Genomic DNA, 25,419 nt, shown 5'->3' on the forward strand with positions numbered 1-25,419 from the left:
GTTTTGAATTTCAGCTAACCCTAACCCTTTTCCTAAACTTAACCTAATTCCCCTAACCTGCTACGTTAATTCTGCTGCATAAGTTCTCCTAACTTGCTATGAGAAGTCAAATCTGACGTTTTAACTTGACAGAAGATGTAGCCCTTCAAGCCATGACTGTCAGTGCTGTCCAAAAGCCATGCATCCAGATCCCAGATGGCTATATCGGTCTGCTAATACAGGACTAGTAAAGCCCCAGTGCGCTACTTTTGTAAAAAAAAATAATACCTTAACAATAATTAATAACAATGTATTAATATTGTTTTGTAATTCATATTTTTCAGCATCCCTACTTCCTGCGGCTATGCACAGGCCTACAAAAAGAAGAAACATAGCTATGAGGTCATCTGGGGAAATAGGGATGTGTTTTGTTTTGGGGCAGACTACATTCTGCTGGATGCTATCATCAATCAGTTGTGCTGCTAGTGTGACCACTGAGAACACATCACAAGTGAATCAGTAACAAACCCTGTGGGCTTTTCTGCTTTAAATGTCACACTTAAAGGTTACGGATTCACTCAACAACAAAAAATGCTAAGTTAACATAAGGGAAATACGTAGGAAAGTTGAATAACACCATGGTTTGCATTTACATAAGTGGTAATATATTTGGACAATTTATTAAACAGCGTTAAAATGATTTCCACATTTATTCAACCTGAGCATGGGAAGTAGAGAGTGTAAAGTCAAAACAATTCACAGTGAATGTAGGCATACCTGAACACAACAGTAATGTTGAAAGCCATTCTCAATCTACATTAAGCCAATACAATCTATACTGTTAAAATGAAGTGCTTTGTAACACCAAAACGAGTGGCAACTGAGCTGCCACCAACACGAAGGAGATAAAACCTTAAAGTTTCTGGAGTATTGAAACACATCATCCTGAGAAGTGTTGAAGCAATACATGGTGTCAGTGGTGAACCTATTCATGACTGCCCCACCTGTTTTGAGCCCCACCTGTTTAGCAAAAAAAAAGCCTGTTTTGCATGTTATTTTGGCATTAATACGCATAACATCATTTTGCAATTTAAAAAAAAAATGTCATTAATAAAGCCACATACAAACATGGTCTCCTTTTTTGCTTTCTAAGGCAGCTACAAAATGCAGGTGTTTCAGCCAAGCTCAGTGCTTTCTGTGGTGGTGGGGCAGCCAGCAGAACATACAAAACATAGGGGTTGGTAATGCTCTCTAGCTGTGCCATGATTAGTTCAGTGTTCTGTCACTCATGGGGACACTTCGTCTCTGCAAAATCTACAGGGAGAGCTAGAAAGTTCAAGCCCCGTAGGAGCTGCCATAGATTTACAGTAGAAGTACCCATCCAAGAAGGCTCAAGGTCATTGGCCACAGATAAAATTACATCGGTTCACGGTATATGTACCGAAGCTTTGATTGGACTGATCATGTCAACAACATACTTTCAAAATCTTAGCTAGCCAGCTAGACAAGCAGTCATCATCATGAATCAAGTTGACAATCTACTGGCAAATCCTTTTCAGTCCTTGTCATATAAAACGTATTGTGCTCATCGGCCATTGGACATAAACATTACACAACAAGTTGGAAATCGCAAATTCACCAATGAGTGGCTTGGAAGGAATCAGTGGCTAACTGCAAGCGTTGCAAAGCAATCACTAGCCTGCTATTCAGTGGAGTGGGTGTGTGGTCCAAGTCTGGGTTTAAGGGTCTCTTTTCCAAACTTAAAAGGATAAACATTCACATGTAACATGGGCCAAAAAAGGTTGAATACATTGGCCATGCTGTCAATCCAGCATGACTTCTGCCACATTCAAAACAACTGGAAACTCTGAACTGGGAAATCTCAGACTTCAGTGAGTTCAAGACAACTGGGAACTTCGAAAAAACAAGCTCATACTGGGAAAATACTTTTTGAACGGTCATCCAACTTGGAATTCCAAACCGGGAACACATGCCACTATCTAGAGCTCCGACCTGAAGATCACTGACGCCATGATTTGACCTTGTATTTTTCACAGTACCCAGTTGCCTTAAAAGCACTATAAATCCAGAGAATGCCAGACTTTGATTTTTAAAAATTATGACAAAATTTTCCCACAAGAAGGACCCCCACACCACCTTCCTGTTCAAGTGAGCACAGCACAACAAGAGTCCAAAAATGTCTTGTATGCTGCTGCATAAATGATATAATCTGCCAGGGAGATATGTATACTGTAGCTAAGAAAGTAATACTAAGTGTATATTATGTAGTAAGCTGTTAGTAGCCCATGTGTCTCACCCTAATAATTGGGTCCCTTCCCCACTCATAATTTAGCTTACTGTTCTGACTTGGTGGTGCACATGTAGCCTTTAGCCTGTATTTGAGAAATGTAATCATCGAATATTGTAAGAGCTTTCATTGTCTGCTTATATGCCCCCCTTTATTTTTCCTACGGTTCCGACTTGGTGTAACAGGGAGAATACTGTAAGATCGACCCATGTTCTGAATTTTGTCACTGTACATTTCAAAAGTGCTTAACAAATAGTTATATTGTCTACGTTCGTCTTAGCTCGCTCATTAATGTCTCAATCAAATTTACGGATTGCCTCTTTTCCGCTCATCGTTCCCTTATGCCATAGTATGTACATCTCAATTGCCAGTAGAAACCACATTTGTTGAAGCAAGTCAGCCATGTCAACTTATTTCTTTATAAAGGCAGTAAATGAGGCTGAATGAACTGTTTCGGTGCCAGACAAGTCTTCTCTGATAGCCAGGTGTAGCAGTGGTAAGGATTCATTCCATGGTTCTGAAAAGAAAACTGCTGTTGGGACAGATTTATGTAACCATTTGTGGGCAGTTTGTCACCGTTATAGTGCAATTAATGTATTGTTTAGTATCGTGTTGTGTTGTGTAGTGGCTTCCCTGTCATGCATCCCCATGACATTTCTTTTGTTGATGTTTTCCCCACCAAGGTTTACATGCTAAAATCACCACTGCATGGTGTGTTGTAACACCACTTAATAAAGTGTTGCACAACACCTTGCCAAGGACTGGGAGCCCTACCAAAAAAGGTTGAAAAAACTATATTGGTATTCTGTTTAGAGCAGAATTAGATAACTTCTCTTTTGGTGCCGTTTCCTCCCTCTATAGTTTCTAAACACTATTATGGTATTTGAAATCCTGTCTAGAGCAGAGTATTTTATTGTTTAGCATTCATTAATGGGTCTGTTCATTTGCCTGTTTAACCCATTTTGGCAACAGTAACTCCAGGTTTTGCAACATGTTTTGCAATTTCCTCTTCCATCAAAAGTTAGAAATGTGGGAATGGGTTTTCTCATCATTGAACATTAAAAATGCCGTTTTGGATATCCGTTCATCATGATCCATTACACCTTATGGTGCATCAAGCTGCTTAATACTAAACTATACTTTAAATATACTTTTCTTTCTTCAAACATTCATACACCATTGTGTAAAATAAGAATAAATTCTAAACACTTTTGAATTACCCATAATCCTCTTAAAACAGAGCCATGTGGCACGATAGGATTCAAACCAATTAGTTCAATATCTCAAATTTCTCAGGCTTTGGATCTCCTCATAAAATATCTGAACTTTTAAGCCACATGTTAAGTTGGATTTATTCTTAAATTGTTGGGTAAAATTAAATGAACAAATCATTGAAATGACTTGCAATCATTTTTAGTAAGTATATAGTATGTTTTTAGTTTTTTTTATTATACATTTCAATTCACCCTAGAATCTTTTTGTGGTGGGGTGGTTGAGTTTGTAAAACTTCAATCAAATTCAAATGAAATGTACCATCTTACTGCCCCAGAATTCTTCAAAGGTTCAATTTTTACTTCTGCCTGTCCCACGATCACTCATTCTCTATCTCCTCCTGTTTCCAGTCTAAATAAAGCATTGAAAAAAGGTAGATTCCACAAAAAATATTCTCCACAGGTCCTCATCAATCAATATTTAGGCTATAAATAATTTGCATTTCTTAACTATTTTGATTGTGTATTTTTTTATGCTGCCTTTTACATGCACTAAAACCCCCAAAACTGTTTTCACAAAACCAATATTCAGATTAAAAGAACCACTTTGGGTGTTTCAAAGTACTTCTAATCTGTTTTAAAACCCTTTCTGTGTATCAGAACACTTACATTGGGGTCGACATTCAAACCCCCTCCTAACACCAGATCCCAGGAAAGGTGCACTACTTTTCACAACTTTCCCCAAAAATGTCCATGTCAGGGCAAGCTGTCAACATCCCCAAGGGCTCTCTTAATTAATAAACGGTTAGAGCCACATGGAAGGTAAGCCGAAGGATGGGGCTTGGCAGACGGACGGACAGTTACTCTTAAAGACGAAAAAAATATGGACAGGAAATGCAGAAAAGGACTGATAGTTTATCAGGAAGTACAGCAGCCTATCTGCCCTTCAGAGGTTTCTGTATGTCACACCAAGGAGAGCAATGACATATGCACACACTATTTGATAAATTATAAATTATGTATTTTAAAAGACCCAAATATGTAGACAGCCACTTAATTAAAGTTAAACAAGATAAAGTACTAAGCGTGGTTGGTAATCAACTGTAATAACACGCAACCTCAAATCGTGCAGTTATTGCGTTAAAAATCGATATGACATTACATTTGGTCTGATGGTACGACATACACTATGGTCTACAGGTCAATTTATGTATTCAAATTAGCGTTGACCTTTTACATGAATCTGTATTGCTTTGTATATTTACACTTCACAACAATAATAAAATGATGTTTGAGTTGATAATATTGACCATTCAAGCAGCAAAGAAGCATTCATATCAACATACTGTACAGTGGTAGTGCCAATGCAGTGAATTTCAGGAACGTAAGCTGCCTACAGCCAATGATCACCACGAACCCTTGTTTGATAACCCACTGTGCATCACCATAAATGACATAGGACCACATTTTCCTTCCAACTTTATATTCATGGACATCAATAGTAGTAAACCTGTTTTAAATAGATCACAATACACTGAAACAGATCCTAGAGGTAGAGCCGTCATGGCTTGCACCACATACCACTCCATTTCTATTCTCTATCTCTTTTGACATTAAATTCCTTTCATATACATTTTGAAGGAGAAAGAACACATTATCAGCTCACACTAAGCAGTGAATGAAGCTTACCAGCATTGTTTAAAGTAGATACAACAAATATGCTTCTTAGAAGATCCTGACGCAAGTATTTACAGACTGACAAAGTTAACCCGTTCGTGACGCCATCTGCTATGTATAGGCCCCAAACTCAACCTGGTAACTACAGGGAAGTGGCTTGACGCAACACCGTCCTAACAATGCCATTAGCAAAACATACCAGCTGTCATGACATTTTATGAAAAACAATGTTAGTTTATAACAGCTGACACGGCACTATCATAGAACGCAACTCATTAGACATTCAAATAGGGTTTGTCAGATGTTAACAAAAGTCAACAGTAATGAACTATCATGTCGCATTATGACAGATGTTATGGCATGCTTCTGGCGGTGTCACATACAGGGAGGTATTATGCCAATTTGCTTTAAAATGGAGTAGGCCGTTGAGAAGGGCACTGCTCAGTCTCTGTACTGTTTGATGAGCCTTCTTCTCTGGGAGGTCTTTCTCAGGAGCTTTCTGTAGTCATAAGGGTTGTCGTCCTGGCCCTCTGCAGAGGGCAGTCTGGGAACGGAGTGCCTGTCAACACAGCAACACAGGAGATAAAGTGAGACAGGGCCAGGCAGGAAATGAACAGATGACCAAATTGTGAAAGAGGGAAAGAGAGATGCAGTACAGTGGGAGATGAGCAGAGGGATACAGATGGAATGATAGATGATAATAGATGAGAAAAGATCAAGGCTCATGGTGGAATATTTAGGATTGGTTTGTTTTCTCTCTGCAGTCTCTCTGTGTCATCATAGACTTTCATGCTATGGACATACACTATGTATCAGTGTCTTGTGTCTGTGTATCCACACGTATTCCCAGGCATTTTCACAATAGATAGATATGTGAGTATATGCATTTGTCTGTAGTGAATGGATTACACACCTTTTATCTGCTGGCTCGGAGACTGCCCTCTCTCTCGATTGTCTCCTGTCTGGAGTTTGTCTTTTGGTCTGTGGACTTCTGTCTGCAGCTGCAGTCTGTCTTTGGTCAGTAGACTGCCTCCTGTCGGCAGCTGCAGACTGTCTTCTTGTCTGTGGACTTCTGTCTGCAGCTGTTGACTGCCTCCTGTCAGAAGACTGTCTCCTCGCAGAAGACTGTCTCCTCTCTATAGAGCGCCTCTGTTCGATAGACTGCCTCCTCTCGAGAGATGCTCGTCTGGTGAGAGAGGTGCGTCTGTCTCCGGCTATGGCACCCGTGGACCTACTGGTGGGGAGGCCCTGGTAGTACTGGTCATCTACGTCCAGCAGCTTCCCAGGACTGGAGCACAGACAGGAGAAGGCAGTTATGGTCAGTCACTTACTATTTGACAATAAGTGGACATTTCATATGCCATACATTGTTCCAAACCTCAGTTTGGAATGATAATTTGGCTCTCCGATATATGGCAAACCGATCAATTCAAATCAAATCAAACTTTATTTGCCACATGCACCAAATACAGCAAGTATAGACTTTACTGTGAAATGCTTACTTATAAGCGCTTAACCAACAGTGCAGTTCAAGAAGAAGAAATGATTTACCAATTAGGCTAAAATAAAAAGTAACAAGAAAAACACTAACAATAACGTGCTTCTACACCTGCATTGCTTTCTGTTTGGGGTTTTAGGCTGGGTTTCTGTACAGCACTTTGTGACATCAGCTGATATAAGAAGGGCTTTATAAATACATTTGATTGATTGATTGATATACATGGGGCACCGGTACCGAGTCAGTGTGCAGGGGTACAGGCTAGTTGAGATAATCTGTACTTGTAGGTGGGGGTGAAGTGACTATGCATAGGCAACAAAAACAAACAAACAGCGAGTAGCAGCAGTGTACAAGGGGGGTGGTGGGGGGGGGGGGGGTTCATAGTAAATTGTCCGGTGGTGATTTTTATGAATTGTTCAGCAGACTAATGGCTTGGGGGTAGAAGCTGTTGTATTGCTGTATTGTGTCATGGCGAGGAAATATCAACGATACATTTGCTCGGCCATTGATCGGTATTGAGGAAGTTTCTCTAGCCAGCCACGCTGTTCACCCGATGGCTACAGTAGCCTTAACAGAGTATATTATTTCATAGCAGGATGAGCATCAATATGAACTCCCTTACTCCACTTCCTCATTACACCAGCCTTGTGATGAGCTAGCTGGAGTGGTGCATAATGTGAACCCAGGACCTTTAGTTCTACAGCCGAGGCGGAAGGGCCTTCCTAGTTCCTGATTAATCACTGCCTCCCCTCCTCTTCTATTGACAGACTCAAATGGAAATTTCCCCTCTGTGGGTTTTCATATCCCCCCTCTTCTTTCCGGCTTATTGGTTGAGTTATGTAATAGAAACAGTAATCTATGTCACAGGCAGAGGCAGGCAGACGAGCAAGCCTCAATGCCTACGGACTCTCTAACTAACAGGATTCTGCCGCTATTATATCGTTCAGTTAGACCGGCCACACAATGGGTGCTTTTCAATCAAAACCGCATAACGGGTTTCCGGGTTAAAACTAAAAAAGGTGTTCCTCCAGCACTGAAAGTTGAGTTTTAGTTGGGTTTGCATTTTCATTAACACAGGAAACACGTTTTATTGTTGAATCCGAATGCTTATTCTCACAGCGCAAGGGGATTCGTTTGTGTCATTCTCTGGAGACTTGATTACGAGTATTAATTGAATAGGACCTGCGTCTCAGGAGCCAAATGGGGTTTATTGAACTTTGCAGTGGTATAGGGCTTATCTCTCTCACTCTTTCCACATCATTACCAGCCCAATCGTTCTACACCAGGCTTGGAGTCTCTCTCTCTCTCTCTCTCTCTCTCTCTCTCTCTCTCTCTCTCTCTCTCTCTCTCACATTCTTCTGTTCATTGGTTTCTTCCCCTTCTCTGTGAACCTTTCTTCTTTGCTTTTCTAGTATTCACACCCCTTGAATGTTTCCATATTGTCTTGTGTTCCAGCCTGAATTAAAAGTGGATTCAATTGTAATCTTTTTTTGTCACTGGCCTGTACCACTTTACCACATAATGTCAAAAAATGAAATTCTTACCAACTAAAAAAAAAAATCTGAAATGTCTTGAGTCAATAAGTATTCAATCCCTTTGATATGGCTAGCCTAAATAAGTTCAGGGGAAATGTCTTTCTTAACAAGTCATGTTTAACATGATCATCTCTGTACCCCACAGAGGAAGGAAACCGCGGGTTACTGGTGACATTAAGTAATACTGAAGAGGCAAAACCTGGTTCAGTCTGCTTTCTAACAGATAGAATGATGAATTCACCTTTCAGCAGGAAAATAATCTAACAAACACAAGGCCAAATCTACACTGGAGTTGCTTACCAAGAAACCTTTCAGCAGGACAATAACCTAAAACACAAGGCCAAATCTACACTAGAGTTGCTTACCAAGAAGACGGTGAACGTTCCTGGGTGGCCATGTGGCCGTGTTACAGTTTTGACTCATTCGGAAAGTATTCAGACCCCTCAACTTTTCCCACATTTTGTTATATTACAGCCTTATTTTAAAATGGATTAAATCTTGGTTTCATCAGACCAGAGAATCTTGTTTCTCATGGTCAGAGTCCTTTAGGTGCCTTTTGGCAAACTCCAAGTGGGCTGTCGTGTGCCTTTTACTGAGGTGTGGCTTCCGTCTGGCCACATAAAGGTCTGATTGGTGGAGTGTTGCAGAGACGGTTGTCCTTCTGGAAGGTTCTCCCATCTCCACAGAGGATCTATGGAGCTCTTTCAGAGTGACCATCGGGTTCTTTCTCACCTCCCTGACCAAGGCCCTTCTCCCCTGATTGCTCAGTTTGGCCTGGTGGCCAGCTCTAGGAAGAGTCTTGATGGTTCCAAACTTCTTCCATTTAAGAATGATGGAGACCACTGTGTTCTTGGGGACCTTAAATGCTACAGAATGTTTTTGGCACCCTTGCCCACAATCTTGTCTCGGAGCTCTATAGACAATTCCTTCGACCTCATGGCTTGGTTTTTATTCTCTGACCTGCACTGTCAACTGTGGGACCTTATTATAGACAGGTGTGTGACTTTCCAAGTCATGTTCAATCAATTGACTTTACCACAGGTGGACTCCAGTCAAGTTGTAGAAATATCGAAAGGATGATCAATGGAAAACACGATGCACCTGAGTCTCATAGCAACGGGTCTGAACACTTATGTAAATAAGTTTAAAAAATAAAAAATTATTATACATTTGTAAACATTTCAAAAAAATGTTTTTTGCTTTGTCATTATGGGATATTGTGTGTAGATTGACAAGGGTTTACAAAAAAAATACATTTTAGAATAAGGCTGTAACGTAAGAAAATGTGGAAAAAGTCAAGGGGTCTGAATACTTTCAGAATGCACTGTACTTTAAAATCTATGGCAAGACCTGAAAATGGTTGAGTAGCAATGATCAACAACCAATTTGATGGAGCTTGGATGAATTTTGAAAAGAATAATGGGTAAATGTTGCACAATCCAGGTGTGGAAGGTTCTTAGAGACTCACCCAGAAAGACAGCTGTAATCAAAGCCAAATGGGCTTCTACAAAGTATTGACTCAGGGTGTGAATACTTATGTAAATCAGATATTTCTGTATTACATTTTCAACACATTAGCTAAAATTGCTATAAACATATTTTCACTTTGTCATTATGGGGTATTGTGTGTAGATGGATGAGAAACATTTTTATTTATTCAATTTTGAATTCAGGCCGTAACACAACGAAATGTGGAATAAGTCAAGGGGTATGAATACTTTCTGAAGGCACTGTATCCATCTGTCTTCCTTCATTTTTTCACTGTGCTGTTTCACCACTGCTTTTCTTCACTGACACAATCCACCTCTCTCTATCACTCTCTCCCCTCCTATTTCACTCCCTCTCCCCACCCCTGTCCCTCTCCCTTTCCCCCCTCTCTCTCAGCTGTCAGCGACAGTTGGAGATGCTATCTTTCCTCCTGACCTTCTCGTTCTTAATGATGCATGTAAACTGCTCCTGTCCATAGCTGGCTTTATTTATCTGCTAACAAATTATTACCCTTGATGTGTACAGTCTCGTTGTCTCACAGCCCAGTGTGTGTGTGTGTGTGTGTGTCCAGATTATTTTGATAAAGTACCATTCCTTGTTCATCCAGACCTATCTGTCTGTCTGCCAGCCTAGGGGAACCTCTATCATCACCATTCTGGGAGCTACACGCACCTCGTGGCCCACACACAGACACACTGGGACACACACAGACACACTGGGACACACACAGATTCACATCAAACAAAAAACAGACACGGAGCAAAGGAGGCTCACATGGTCTGTCTATCATGTATTGCAACATATTAGGTTTATTGTAGATCCTAAATAATTGATCACTGCATCTTTCATAAAATACACAACAAACATACAGTAAAAGTACTGATGTTACTATGAGTGCATTATATTGGACTTTGTCCACATGGCACTTGTCATATAGTTAGATTTCATTAAGTAAAACCATTGTATAAGGAGGATGAAGGATAAGGCCAATTAAATCCATTGTAAATGTGTAAGGCTACAGGCCGTTAAGTTTGGACCCACACCCTGGCCTTACAGTTGGCACTGTCCCATATTCATTACTCACAAGCAGTGCCAAGTTTCAGATCTAACCTCTTAAAGGCCTGCCAGTAGCTACAAGTGGCTAGTTAAAACAGGGTGAATGATGGGCCGTTGACTTACCCTTGTTTCCGTGGCCTGCGCTTGTCATCCTGGACAGACCTCTGAATGTGAAAGACACAGGAAGTCGTGTTACATGGAAATAAACTAGGATTCAAATCTGTGAATATGTTTACCTCTATAGCCTACTTACAAGATGTATTGCCTCCAATATAGCCTTCGAGACTATGTAAAAACTTAGAACTTAAAGCCGGCAGGTGATTAGTCCAGTAATCAATCGATCTGTTGGTTGACTAACAATTAAGATCAGCTAGCTTGAGATCAGCTGAAGCTGAAGGGATGAGGTTGGAACAAACCTGCAGGGACTCTCCAGCCCCTACTTTGTGGCTTTCTAGTGCATACTGAAATTATTAGACAGAAATATTTCAACAATATAACACATAATTGAGTGCATCAAGGCTTAACTTCTTTGGGACAGGGGGCTGTATTGAGTAGCTTGGATAAAAAGGTGCCCAGAGTAAACTGCCTGCTACTCAGTCCTAAAAGAATATGCATATAGTTAGTAGATTTGGATAGAAAACACTCTGAAGTTTCTAAAACTGTTTGAATGATGTCTGTGAGTATAACAGAGCTCATATGGCAGGCAAAAACTGAGAAAAAATCCAACCAGGAAGTGGGAAATCTGAGGTTTGACGTTTTTCAACTCTTTGCCTATCCATGATACAGTGTCTATGGGGTCATATTGCACTTCCTAAGGCTTCCACTAGATGTCAACCGTCTTTAGAACGTTGTTTGATGCTTCTACTGTGAAAGAGGGGGGAATGGGAGCTGAATGAGTCAGAAGTCTGCCAGAGTGCCATGAGCTGACCACGCACGTTCACGTGAGAGTTAGCTTGCGTTCCATTGCATTTCTGAAGACAAAGGAATTCTCCGGTTGGAAAATTATTGAAGATTTATGATAAAAACACCCTAAAGATTGATTCTATACATCGTTTGACATGTTTCTACGGACTGTAAACTGAACTTTTTGACTTTTCGTCTGCTCGCGCCTCATGAATTTGGATTACTGGGCTAAACGCGCGAACAAAAAGGGGTATTTGGACATAAATGATGGACTTTATCGAATAATTCAAACATTTATAGTGGAACTGGGATTCCTGGAGGCGGATATCTGTATGGCTTGCTTTGTTGTCTTAGCGCTGTACTCAGATTATTGCATGTTGTGCTTTTTCGGTAAAGATTTTTTAAAATCTGACACAGCAGTTGCATTAGGGAGAAGTGGATCTAAAATTCCATGCATAACACTTGTATCTTTTAGCAATGTTTATTATGAGTATTTCTGTAAATTGATGTGGCTCTCTGCAAAATCACTGGATGTTTTGGAACTACTGAACATAACGAGCCAATGTAAACTGAGATTTTTGGATAAATATGAACTTTATCGAACAAAACATACATGCATTGTGTAACATGAACTCCTATGAGTGTCATCTGATGAAGATCAACAAAGGTTAGTGATTCATTTTCTCTATTTCTGCTTTTTGTGACTCCAATCTTTGGCTGGAAAAATGGCTGTGTTTTTCTGTGACTAGGTACTGACCTAACATAATCGTTTGGTGTGCTTTCGTCGTAAAGCCTTTTTGAAATCAGACACTGTGGCTGGATTTACAACCAGTTTATCTTTAAAATGGTGTGAAATTCTTGTATGTTTGAGGAATTTTAATTATGGGATTTCTGTTGTTTTGAATTTGGCACCCTGCACTTTCACTGGCTGTTGTTGAGGTGGGACGCTACCTTCCCAAATATCCCAGAGAGGTTAATAGCACACCCAATAGGATTCAAGTTGAATCTATACCAGTTGAGAGACTTGTACGGTTTTGTAATATGCTTTCCTGCTTTCCATCGGAGCACTTGAAGTTGTCATGGACAGACCTTGGCAAAACTACATTAATGGAAAACTTTAAGGTTGGAAAACTTCGAACAACAGAGATTGTTACATTCCCTTTGATCTTGTGTCTTAATCACTCTTGGAGAAAAATGGCCACATCAATAATGTAGTGCGAATGCCAATAGATAAAAATGCAATTATTACAGTGCTGTAAAGGTGACAGAGAAGGTGACTGTATGGATGGAGTCAGACTCACATGGATGAGGTTGTAGTACGTAGAGTCCTCAGGGGTGTTGAGCGTCTTTGGCTGCTGGGTTCTGCGAGGCGTCCGACACACTTTCAGATCGACTGAAACATCACAACAACAAAAAGACCCAGATCAGCAATAATACTTTGATTTCCAAGTAGCTAGAGAAAGTAGACATAGGTGTATTGTTATCCAGGTTATTACTTTTTATCTACAGTATTTATCATTATTGTGACTTGACAAATCCCTGGTTCATCATTTTTAAAAGAGTGCTATGTAATAAACAGAGACATTTTGTGTCCTTGTGGTTTTTTTTACACAGGAACTGAGTGAAAACAGTTTTTTCATGTTATGCTTGAGAAAATGGCTTCCAAAAGACTAGCATGAGGAGGCGATTGACCCCCTGAGGGCAGCGAGAACACACAATGACTCCCCTGCTTGTTAACTCTACTCCACTTCACACTATTCTGCACTATTCTGCACGCTCTAATATTTTCATCACTGCCTTTAAACATAGCTTCCGAGAGGACAAACATTGCTACAATTGTAGCAATACCCGAAGAGAATATTACCTGGAAATAATTTTGAAATGGGAGGGCATTTTTAATAATGGTGGCTTCAGGAGATTCTATTCTACCAAAGACATAAAGATTTTGTAACTTTTATTGTTGAAAATCATTATCCTAAATATAAATATGTGAAAGTACACACATTAAAGGGTAAAAAAAAATGTTATACACAACTGCAAACTGCAAACTTCAAGGAGAAGGACATTCAAGGAATTAGTTTGATGGTAATTTGTGATGTCATCGCCAACCTCACTACTGATGAACAATAGAGGAACAATGGAGAACAAAAGAGGAAAGGTCCACCTGCCCACTTGTTTCATGTCATGAGACACCTGGACTACCTATTGAGATGGATCTTTTGTTAAGTAAATCAGGTGATAAATGAGCTGAAAAGGAGACTGGAGTAGGACTTTAAGTTTTGAGAATTTTAGGTATTTTACAAACTTAAATGTCCCCAAATATCGTAAGCCTACATTATTCAGTTAAACTAACCTCATGGGCTTAGGGTTTGGATGCTATGTAGCCTACTTGAGGCTGATATTTGGCCTACAGAGCTGTATGTAAAATTGACTTAGGCCGTTATGTTAGACACTGTTTTTCTAAAGACTTACTTAAGAGGCTTTATGACTGGGCGTATGATCACTGGAGAGGCTATTGGGGGTGAACACATGGTTTCCAGGTGCCATTCCATACACTCTGTTCCATAAATGATTATGAGCTGTGCTCCCCTCAGCAGCCTCTACTGTGTTCCATATTATGATGACCTATAGGTCTCAGTAATGTATTGAATAACATGTGTTTGTGTGCATATGGATGCAGTATGTAAGGTAAAGGCTGTATTTCATGCATGGGTTGGCATAGTTTTTCATATTATTGAACCTGTCTATTTAAAGGTCGTCAGTGATTCTGTATTGCTCAAAGGAGAAAAGCTCATTTGAAATCCCCATATTAATGGTTGTTGTAATTGCCACAGCGGTGCCTTATGAAACGTGATTAGCATTTAATGACCTTTTCCATGAAGTGAAATATGATTGGCATTCTAAGAAATGTCCCCAACTTTCTTTCTGCATACAAAAATTAGTATTTTTAATTGAAATGTAGCGAGGTATGAGGACAGCTTATTATTGGATCAAATCGAATACATTTTGGAGGATGTAATGTCTCTGGAAATGAATTCTGCTCCTCAGGCAATGTGTTGCTGTTAAGAACACCTTGTAAAGGGCACATAGCAGGCATCTCAAGAGATTGCAGTTTGGATTGTATTGTTGTGGTGAGTTGTTATTGTACTAATATAGTGTATATCTCACATTCAGAAAATGCAGATCTGATACCAGGTTACCAATTGTGTTGAGCTGCCGCTTTATACTTAGACACAGCACTGCAAGCAGCCACACATAGTCCCCATATTCTAGGCTCTCACAATCCAATATGAGAAAGTCACCCATGACACCAATAAAACTAATCACGGATGACACAATAATTATATTTCTTCCCGACACCTGGTAAACTTATGATGATAATAACATTTCAGCTGCCAGACGGATTTGACACACCAAGCACTGAGATGCTGAACTTTCACTCTGCCAGCTCCCTTGCTCATCCTTTCAAAGCAATTGCACATATCACCGGTGGGAATCAAATTCATTTTCTGATGACGCATCGCCGTCGAGAACCGCTTTCCGGTTTTGGCACTTGACATCCCCAGGTTTTTTTAAAGATACAATCTAGCCTTAATGAGAGAGAAAACAGAGCTTTGTCCGCTGATAAAATCATCAGCTAGTGCGAAGCGGAGACATAACAAAAGCTGTGCCTTCTTTTCCCCATCTTGTTTCGCACCTGAGGCAGGGATGACTGAGCACAGGCTGAAAGTAGCACCTGAAATAGGAGAATGATTTCACAAAAAGGGGGAAATGACACAAGACATAAAAAAAAACGCGATAATATCTGTGCACTTCACACATTGAGAAAGCTGCTTCGAAAAATGTAAATACTTGTAAATGTGTTTGACATATTGTGTGGTCTATAGGGCCAACCTGACACTCAAAGAAACACTGGTCATAAGTTCTCTTTACAAATGAAGAAGGAGTTGGTTATGGAAGTAAAGGCTATTTGCAAGTGCACTCTGTCTTATTTCAATGTCAGTGAACTCTATTCAACTCTCTGTCTGCGAGGGATAGTCTTGGAGCGGTTTGACCAAGCAGACGAGCCAGGAGCCCACTGGAATGATGGATAGACCAGAAAAGAAGGGTTTTCTTTTTCAGACAGGAAATGATACGCAACACTGCCAGAGTGACTCGGGATCACCATTAGTACTTCCAGTTGGTTTTTGTTTAAAACCAGTCTACAATATTTAGATTGCCTTATTCTGAAATGTATTGAATTTCATCCATGTCTGGACTCAACAGTACATTTGTTGTGTCTTTGCTATGTACAATGTCTTGTGGTTTTCACACAAGTCAGACTTACCTGATTGCTGATGGTTGGCAGCAAAGCCATTGACTGCCTGCCCTTTGACAAACATGCCGCTATTGGCTGGGTTTATCTGGTGGGCCAGGATGATCTCGTTCAGCTTCTGCTGGAGGCTCATGTAGTTCTGGGAAGACGTCGTGACCTGTTGTATAGACAATGGACAATTGATACATATAATCAAAAGGTTGGGGGTTCAGAACCCCAAGAAAAGCTGTTGGCAGACGTATCAAGTGGGTTATAGTGGGTTAGTACTAGATTACCTCTTTAGAAAAGACCTCCAGCTCCTCCGTATCTCTCTGGGCTGTGGCCTTGGTGTCCTTCAGGTTCTTCCTGTCCTTGTAGCCCCTGAACTGGCTCTGGATCTTCACCGCTGCCTGCTCCTCGTCATACCTATCCCCTCCCTGAGACTCTGTCTCCTCTATGCGAACCAGCTCTACATCGGTGAGGTCCACAACCCTGTCCTCAACCTTCAATCCTTCCTCCTGTTCCTCAACCATGGGTTCCTCCTTGCTCCTTTTGACCCGTTCTCTCTCCTCCTTGAATTTCTTTCTATCCCGGTGTCCTCTGAAATTGCTCTGCAGAACGGTGGCAGCTTTTTCCTCGTCTGGCTCCGACTGGCTTGCGGTGGACGGCTCTGGTTGGGGTTCTAGCGTTGGCTCCTGTGGCTGGACTAGTTCTTGTTTGGGTTGTTCTTTGGCCTCTTTGGCCTTCTTTTTCTTGGGGATTTTTCCTTCCTCCTGCAGGCGTTTGCGCTCCTTGTGGCCACGGAAGTTACTTTGGATGACCGTTGCTGCCTTGGCCTCATCTACTTCCCCCTTCTCTTCCACTCCTGCAGACACGGCTTCTGTCTCTGGAACCTTTGACATTCCTTCTGGTTTTGACATACCTTCTACCTTTGCGGTCTCGTCTTCAGTTGGGCTCATAACTCTCTGTTTCCTTGCTGGGATCTTGCCTTCTTCAACCAGCCTCTTCCTCTCTTTGTGGCCCCTGAAGTTGCTCTGGAGAACTGTAGCTGCCTTAGCTTCCTGTTCCGGGTTAACCTCCTCCCCTTCTGCTCGCTCTGCATTCTGTTGCTGGTCAATTTCTGTGTCTTCCTCGTCCACCAGCTCTTCACCCACTTCAGTGTGCTCATCGTCGTCGTCCTCTTCCGCCTTGGCCGTGTCTTCATCCTCTTCCTCCTCCTCCGCAACTTCGGTCAACCCATTCTCCTCTTCCTTTTCCACTGCAATCTCCTGCTCCTCCTCTTCATCCTCCTCGATAATAGCAGACTCCAACTCCACAGGTGAGGGTGACCTTAGTCTCAAATCGTCTCCGGACAGTGTCTTGTGGCGCTCCCTGAGTTTCTTTCTCTCCTTATAGCCTCTGTAATTACTCTGGAGGACCACGGCGGATTTGGCCATCTCTTCCTCCTCCAGTTTGGCAGCTTCGATCCTCTCTTTCTCTACCCTGTCTTTCTCAATGGCCTCCCTAAAGAGAATGCAGTTGATTTTTCTCTGAACAGAATCAAACTCAGTGTCACATGTTTATGATCTGGAACAACTATAGGGGGTATACTCCACATATACGTTGATATGAAGAGTTGTTCCTGCCTTGTCAGCAGCTAATGGAGATCCTAATAAATACTGAAATACTAATTATGAACTGGGTGGTTCGAGCCCTGAATGCTGATTTGTTGAAAGCAGTGGTATATCAGACAATATACCACGGATATGACAAAAAATAAAACTTTTTAATGTTCTAATTACGTTGGTAAACAGTTTATTATAGCATTAAGGCACATCGGGGGTTTGTGGTATATGGCCAATATACCACGGCTAGGGGATGTGTCCAGGCACTCCACGCTACGTTGCGCATAAGAACAGCCCATATCTGTGGTATATTGTCCATATACCACACCACCTTGGGCCTTAGTGCTTAAATATAAAGTGTATACTAAATAAAACATCAACTTCACAATGCTTAAAAAGTTCTGGATCTACTGTCCTACATTTGACTGTGACTATGTTTTTTGCGTAGTGCAGATTCATCGACATGGTTGTCCTTACCTTTTCTTTAAAAAGTTCTGGATCTACTGTCCTACATTTGACTGTGACTATGTTTTTTGCGTAGTGCAGATCCATCGATATGGTTGTCCTTACCTTTTCTTTAAAAAGTTCTGGATCTACTGTCCTACATTTGACTGTGACTATGTTTTTTGCGTAGTGCAGATCCATCGACATGGTTGTCCTTACCTTTTCTTTAAAAAGTTCTGGATCTACTGTCCTACATTTGACTGTGACTATGTTTTTTGCGTAGTGCAGATCCATCGACATGGTTGTCCTTACCTTTTCTTTAAAAAGTTCTGGATCTACTGTCCTACATTTGACTGTGACTATGTTTTTTGCGTAGTGCAGATCCATCGACATGGTTGTCCTTACCTTTTCTTTAAAAAGTTCTGGATCTACTGTCCTACATTTGACTGTGACTATGTTTTTTGCGTAGTGCAGATCCATCGACATGGTTGTCCTTACCTTTTCTTTTTGAAACTCTTCCTCTCCCGGTGTCCCCTGTAATGGGCCTGAATCTTGGCTGCTGCTTTATTTTTTTCCTCCACCAACTCCTTGTACTTCCTCTTGGCGAGGTGACCTCGGAAAACTGCAGAATAGGAGGGTACAAGTTGAAGCTACACTAAACGTACCACGTATCCCTCTGAACACGAGCAAACCGATCTTAGAAAACAAAATCGTCTCCTCACCAGCCTGTAACTGGGTGATGAAGGTCTCAAACTTGGCTTTGCTTAATTTATCATCAGCACATCTCCTCCGTACTTTATGTCCTCTGTACGCTGGTGGACGATATATTAGAGACAAATCATTAACATACAGATATGAACTATTGTTTATGATAATAATGACGTTAACAGTATTTGCACACGTTTAAAAGGAACTGGGACAGTTTTGGTTCCACTATGGTCATGAGGTCAAAGTGACCACGTATTGACCTGATTGTATGGCCACAGCGCTCTGTGCTCTCTTCTCCAGTATTTTGCGGTAACGTTTGGCCCCCAGCCAGCCCCGGACGTAGGCCTGGACCAGAACGATGCGGTCTATGGTCTGCCTCACCATCAGGTTTAGGGTCTCCACATGGTAGTACTTCAGAAATACCTGAGACACCACATCGAAACACAATCGAAGGGTGTAGACTCAGTCATACTCTCCATGAGATTTGTCTAATCATTTACATTTGACTACAAAATACTCCATGAATGTGACCTTACTTTCGTTTTGCCCAGGACCCAATTTTCCAGTTTGGCTTTTTCCAATATAGCTGCACAAGTCTCTGGGCTCACATCTGGCTCTTTGTGCGCATGGAAAGCCAGTATGTAGTACCTGCAACAACCAATACTAGACTTACCAAACCATTCCTGCACACTATTAGCCTAAATCCTTCAAAATGAGTTGTCTATTCTTCTAGTCATTCACAAGCAATAAGTGGGAGCCTATGGAGTCTTTTCTATGATTAGGATCACCAACCTGTTGACAAAGTTGGTGTAGAGGATGCGGTGAGAGTAGCCCTGCCGGCGGATCTTAGCTGTCTCCAGGACGCCCGTGTAACGCAGCTGCACCAGCACCTTCTCCCGGTCAAACTTACTGGCCTGCCGGTCATTGTTGGGCTTGATGCAGCGCACAAAGTGGGGCTGTCCCGCCACCATCTTGGATAGCAGGTCCATTAGGGAATACTGGTGAATGAAGAGGCAGGAAGTGAGTAGTTTACCTAAAGCATCCAATCAAAACTAGTGTCCGGGTAAAGACCTGAATAAGACGAAAATGCCTATTCTTGAATTCCTGTATGAGAAGACATATTTAGTTGCTTTTTTCCCCCGTGTAAACCAGTATTTATAACCAATTTTTCCAGGGGTACTGGTACAACGCCAAGGAGATAAATAGGTACACATTACATGTCACAGTATGCAAATGTGCTGTACTACCAGTCAGTTTATCAACAGAGCTGTACTACCATTCAGAGCTATACTACCAGGGTTGGGGATAATCTATCCACTCAGTAATGTAGGAAGTGATCAAGTGAGACATTCTTACTCTGAAGTAGGAGGCTACTGTCTGTGTTCTCATGTTGGTGGACTCTCTCGGATGGTGGGTGGTCTCTCCAGTTCCAGTATCGCCCTGGACACACAAAACACGGAGTTTATCAAAAAGGATTCAGCACAGGTTGATGGTAGGTGTATTTGTTGAGTTATATCAGTGAATATTGAAAAACAGTATTATATGTATTATATATAGTGTAAAATACTATGGGCCAGTTTCCCGGACACTGATCAATTTCAGTCTTGGACTTAAACGCCATGTCGTTGGAGATTCTCCATTGAGATTGATGTTAAAACCAAGGCTTAATCTCAGTCTAGGGAAAACTGGCCCTAAAAGATGTTGTAGATTATTATGTTTTTTTAAATTGACTGAACGGTACGAGTATGAAATCATTATGGATTGGAAGTTATTCATCAATTGTGTAATTAACATGAAAAGCAATGATGTGTTAGATGAGGGCTCTGAACCCCAAAATACTGTCCTGTGAATAACAAATAGGTAACAGCCTAAAATGGGTATCAACATTCAGAAGCCTTATTACCCCAATCATCTGTGTATCATATTTTTTTCATGGAATTGTCTCTCATTTTTGTTGTTGTGTGAAAATCACAAAATTTTGAAAATCACCAATCACCGTTTGAATATGTACTGTGTGATCGAGAAGCAAGAAAGGCTTGTGTTTTTTTTCTGGGGTGAGAGTTAATTTCCGAGAAGAAGGCTGCAAGAGATGCATAAAGAGGAAGGAAGCGTAAACAAACACGAGCCAAGTTAGGAATCAAGTTTGCATAATGACAACTTGTTTTAAATGTTTAATGCTGAGTATTGACTTCAGAGGTGCGAAATTAGACGTTTGTGACAAAGGACAGTAACCACTTGATCATAAGAGAATGTATGTGTTAAGTCAGTTTGTTTCAACTGGCATTGCTAGATATGGCATGGATTATAAGGATTTTACCACAGAGGAACTAGCTATTTTCCTGCTTATGATCATTGGTGAAACTGACATTTAAAAGAAATCCAGACACTTGAAAATCTGTGGGACTTTTCTTATTCCATAAAACGCCCTCTGAGAATTTCCAACAATGTTCTCAATAGCAGAGTAATAAGGAGATACCATAAATGCAAAGATATGCTAATCTGGGACACCGCCAAATACGAACCTTGAAACATTGCACATGAGTTACATTGCTCACTAAAAAGCAACAGCACTGACAAAACACACCTTTACACCATGAGTCTAAAACATTTCTAAAATTACACTTTCACTCTCATGACTACAGGAGGAGTCTCTGATGTGCTTCACAGAAATGTAAAATATGCAGATTAATGGAAATACATGCATGTACTCATCAAAGACAGTTAATTGCCTGGTTTAGCCTCTGCCGATGGCCCTCAGGTATACAAATTGGTTTGACAAAGTGGGAATTGTGACTTAAAAAAAATGCAATTTTCCTCTTCCCCTACCAATCAGATTAGTATGGGGTACTGGAAAGTAAAGGGTTGTGCCCTTTTTGTGGGGAAGATACGTTCTAGGGGTAACTTTAGGTTGTTATGCAGAAATACAACAGACAACTTTAAGTTGATAATGTTATGACTTCAATCTCCTACTAGTGTGTGAAGGGCACATCCTCAAAACTAATCGATATCATGAGGCGTGGTGTCATAAACAGAAATAACCCCATTAAAGCGAGGTAAATGAGAAAAGATCCAAATTACCAGTCATACGCACATGAAAGCCTCTCCTTTAACATCTAATCAGACAATCAATTCACTCTGAGGTTCTAAGGAAAATCAAAAAGACTGCTTTTGCAGCCAAACTTAATAGATTCTCACTCTCATCTATTGAAAGGGAAATACGAAAGGATAGGAATTGGACGAGCCATGAAGAAAAACAAAGGTAAAACGACTAGTCTTATTATTTCCTAGGGGTGGGTAGATGGTTTGCCACACAACACAGATACAACATAGATACAACATAGACAGAGAGATTTCCATTACCTCACAGAGTGACATACTAGAACTGAATAACTTAAGCACTCCCATCTTTACAAGGATAAAAGCAGAGAGAGAGACAGGGAGAGACAGAGAGAGAGAGAGAGAGAGAGAGAGAGAGAGAGACAGGGGAGAGTCAGAGAGGACACACAAGGTTAGTTTATCTGAAAGAGAAAGCGAGACTGGAAAAAAAGACAGCATTATTTTCCCAAAGATTTTTGACATGGAATTACAATGAGGACACTTAGCGTTACTGTATTGGAAAAGGGAAGCAAGAAAGGCAATGCGACAGAACTATAAACTCTGTTTGAGTGTGTGCAAAGGAAAATCTTATACCCGTACCTTGGCAAAGTTCATGGTGCGGTGAGGGTGTGCTGGGGTGCGAGGCATGCTCATGAGTGTGTTCATTCCTTTACCCTTTGTGTGGGCCAAATTACCTAGAGGATAGAGAGATAGCGGGAGAGAAGTTGAGAACAAATGGACATGCTACACCACACTTTCAAAAGAGGAAAGAGTTAGTGCGATAACTGGCAATCAGCGCCTTCACGGAAAAACAAAAAGGCAGTAGTTAGACATGCCAGTGGACATTTAGATGTAATATAACCAAATCAAGTTGTACTAAAATGGAAGAAGGTGGAGGGAATATGTGGGAGAAATAAATGAAACAAGCTTGACCCCATAGAGCAAGTTACTCTAAAGAGGGACAATTCCAAGTTAGCAAAAGAAGGAAATCTGAAAATCAAAATTAGTGATGCAACATCAGCCATGCAAATTCATCAACAAACATAGACAGAATTTCCATGTTACTTGATAATGTCAGGTGTATAGCTATAGGCCGATGCTATTTCAATAGCACACAGCTATAGAGAAGTGGACTCGCTCTCTGCTAATCTCTCCAGTAGCGTGCTAGCATGCCATCGTGTTAGCTTTCGTGAGGGCAGTAGGGGTGACAGTACAAAGGGGGGGGGGGAGGTTGCCGTAGCTCAATAAAACAGCTTCAGGGGTATATTAAAGAGTGATTATGGGATTGCTGATTGGATTTGAGCTCAGTTGGCCTCGTCCTCTGCCTATGAAGGGTACTCACGCTGCAAAGACCAGCTTGTCACAACAAAAGCCCTGCCTCCAACAACAACAGGCCGCACTGAAACAAGTGACATGGACCGGTTTTCTTTGGTTCTTTGGCATTTAGCATTTCAATTTAGACAAATAAACACATTTGTTTACATCGGCATTCATTTCTTATAAATATTGAGGTTGTTACGATATAATATTTGAATAATCACCACAAGGCAAGTAAGGAGAGAGTCAGATGGGAATAAAATCAATGCCTTGCTTGACAAGAAAACAGCCAATTTGAGAGACTACCTCAATTATTATGAAAACATAGGTTAGTTGATTGTGCTAAAAGTTGCTATTAGACCATGTGTGTTTACCTGTTTTGGTGAGCGGGTGGGTGACCAGTTTGCGAATCAGCTGATTTTCTGACGACCTCAGTAGAAGAACAATATCTGCCGGTAGTGTATCTCTGTTCTTAGAGAGGAAGCCTGCAGCGTTGTAGATCACCTAAACATGATCAACAGAGGGGGTAAGAAGACCTGTATGCACAAACACGGTTTTACAGCAAACTCAGCTTATTACACCTGCTACTGTTATTCACATTACGGGTTGGGGTTTCCCCATATCCTGTCTTTTTTTTAAATTATTATTGCCAACTCTAAATATTTGACCTAAAACATATATTTGATGTATTAGACAGGAGGCCTTATAACCTTTCCAGCATAGTGATGAATTCCAAAGCCAAGGTCCACCCTTTTTGGTCTCCAAAAGTTTTTGGATTTCAGGTTGTCTTCAAACTTTTCTACAATGGACAAAGTTCACAGGTTAATTAACTAGCAGTCCAAGCTGGATGGCTAAGCATGTAAACATAATTGAATGACAGAATAAACAAGAATGCATACACATAACATACTCGCAAGGCTGCTAATTATTTAAAAAGCCATGTTTAAACTACTTTTAGGTCCTCCTAAATGAACCTACTGAATAATTCATGACTTGAGTGGGGGAGTGGCTTAGCTAACAGGATAAAACTGGTGTACACATCCTAATAATAATGATAATATGAATAATCATTTATTGGACTTATATAGCGCTTTTCTAGACACCCAAAGCGCTTTACATAGTATTGGAGGGAGCTCACCTCATCCACCACCAATGTGAAGCAGCGACCTGGGTAATGCACGACAACCAGTTTGTGCCAGAACACCCATTGGGGAGCCATGATGAAAATGGGGCCAAGTTGGACACTTAACCAGGACACCGATCACTGCCCTGAGGCATTTGGGATTAGATCTTAGTAGCTACACGAGGACTGAGTGAGGACTCTGTGGGGACTTGCCTACAAGGGTTTGGTCGGTGGCTTGGGGAAAACGGCTCTCCTCGTCCAGCAGTGACAGCATGCCCATGGGCTTCTGCAGAAACAGATCCAGGAGAGGACGGTTGTCCTCATACTCAATCACCCTGGCGTCCACATCCTCATTCAGGTACTCGTCCTATAGGAGAGGGTAAGGGACAGAAAGATTTACATTGGAATGGTGAAGCTGGTTTTGAATGAAACCAAAACCATATCTGACAGATAACATCACCCTGGGTAGGTTTAGTTTAGTTCTTCATGTTTGGCTCACCTGATAAAGTCAAGGCCCAACTATGAGTCAGAAACATCACAGAACATACAGTATATGTCTCTCTAGAGGTGAAGCACAAAATTGAAATACAACGTCAAAGCTTTTAGGTAGAGCTGGGACGACAAACCGAAAATTAGCGACATCGACCATACCGCTCACTTATCGCAGATTCATTATGATAAGTAGCCTATAACTAGAGAAAATGTGAAACTTTAAATGAAATACGTTTGCTAATATGGGTGATTGTTAATGGGACAACCATCAAACTACTAGTAGTAGTAAAGACAATAAAAAAACTGTGGTGCACAAACATATCGTTCTGTTTATCGTTATGGCATCAATCCAGGCAATTTATCGCAATATGGATTTTTGTCGATGCTGCCCTGCTCTACTTTTATGTACCCGTGTTCACAATGGGTACAGACGCACAGACAAACACGCTCATGCATGCACACAAGGCATCTAATATCTGGAACAGAACACAGCATTAAGCCTCAGGTAAAGTCATTCTGAATCTGCAACCTCTTCTCAGGGCAGCAGGACAACACTGCTGGAATAACATCCTGAGGAAACAAAACAAAGCCTTCCAGAGGGACACGGACAAGAATCAGAAGAGCTTGTTCCTCTGGGCTTTGCTCTTAGTGTTTGTCTGATAAAAAACAAGTAAATATCCTTACTC

General features: G+C 41.1%; 1 protein-coding gene across 5 annotated transcripts in view; it reads right to left on the reverse strand.

Moving 5' to 3' along the window:
• Positions 1–656: 656 nt before the first annotated feature.
• The window catches only part of myo3a (myosin IIIA), an 80,017-nt gene continuing 55,254 nt past the window's right edge, over positions 657–25,419 (reverse strand). For 4 of the 5 annotated variants that reach the window (XM_029661277.2, XM_029661276.2, XM_065019476.1 and 1 more), the window contains 17 exons: positions 24,455–24,608; positions 23,829–23,917; positions 23,493–23,622; positions 22,402–22,496; positions 22,066–22,110; positions 20,062–20,145; positions 19,498–19,703; positions 19,242–19,353; positions 18,966–19,128; positions 18,720–18,809; positions 18,496–18,619; positions 16,246–17,452; positions 15,983–16,127; positions 12,957–13,048; positions 10,876–10,916; positions 6,089–6,463; positions 657–5,734 (listed from right to left, as the gene is read on the reverse strand). In XM_029661277.2, coding sequence (XP_029517137.1) covers positions 5,617–5,734; positions 6,089–6,463; positions 10,876–10,916; positions 12,957–13,048; positions 15,983–16,127; positions 16,246–17,452; positions 18,496–18,619; positions 18,720–18,809; positions 18,966–19,128; positions 19,242–19,353; positions 19,498–19,703; positions 20,062–20,145; positions 22,066–22,110; positions 22,402–22,496; positions 23,493–23,622; positions 23,829–23,917; positions 24,455–24,608 — 3,270 coding nt within the window. In that variant the 3' untranslated portion in view covers positions 657–5,616. The remainder of the gene's footprint in view (positions 5,735–6,088; positions 6,464–10,875; positions 10,917–12,956; positions 13,049–15,982; positions 16,128–16,245; positions 17,453–18,495; positions 18,620–18,719; positions 18,810–18,965; positions 19,129–19,241; positions 19,354–19,497; positions 19,704–20,061; positions 20,146–22,065; positions 22,111–22,401; positions 22,497–23,492; positions 23,623–23,828; positions 23,918–24,454; positions 24,609–25,419) is intronic. The other variant, XM_065019477.1, reaches the window with a different exon arrangement.

The sequence above is a fragment of the Oncorhynchus nerka genome, linkage group LG6, assembly GCF_034236695.1.
Source record: "Oncorhynchus nerka isolate Pitt River linkage group LG6, Oner_Uvic_2.0, whole genome shotgun sequence".
NCBI lineage: Eukaryota > Metazoa > Chordata > Actinopteri > Salmoniformes > Salmonidae > Oncorhynchus > Oncorhynchus nerka.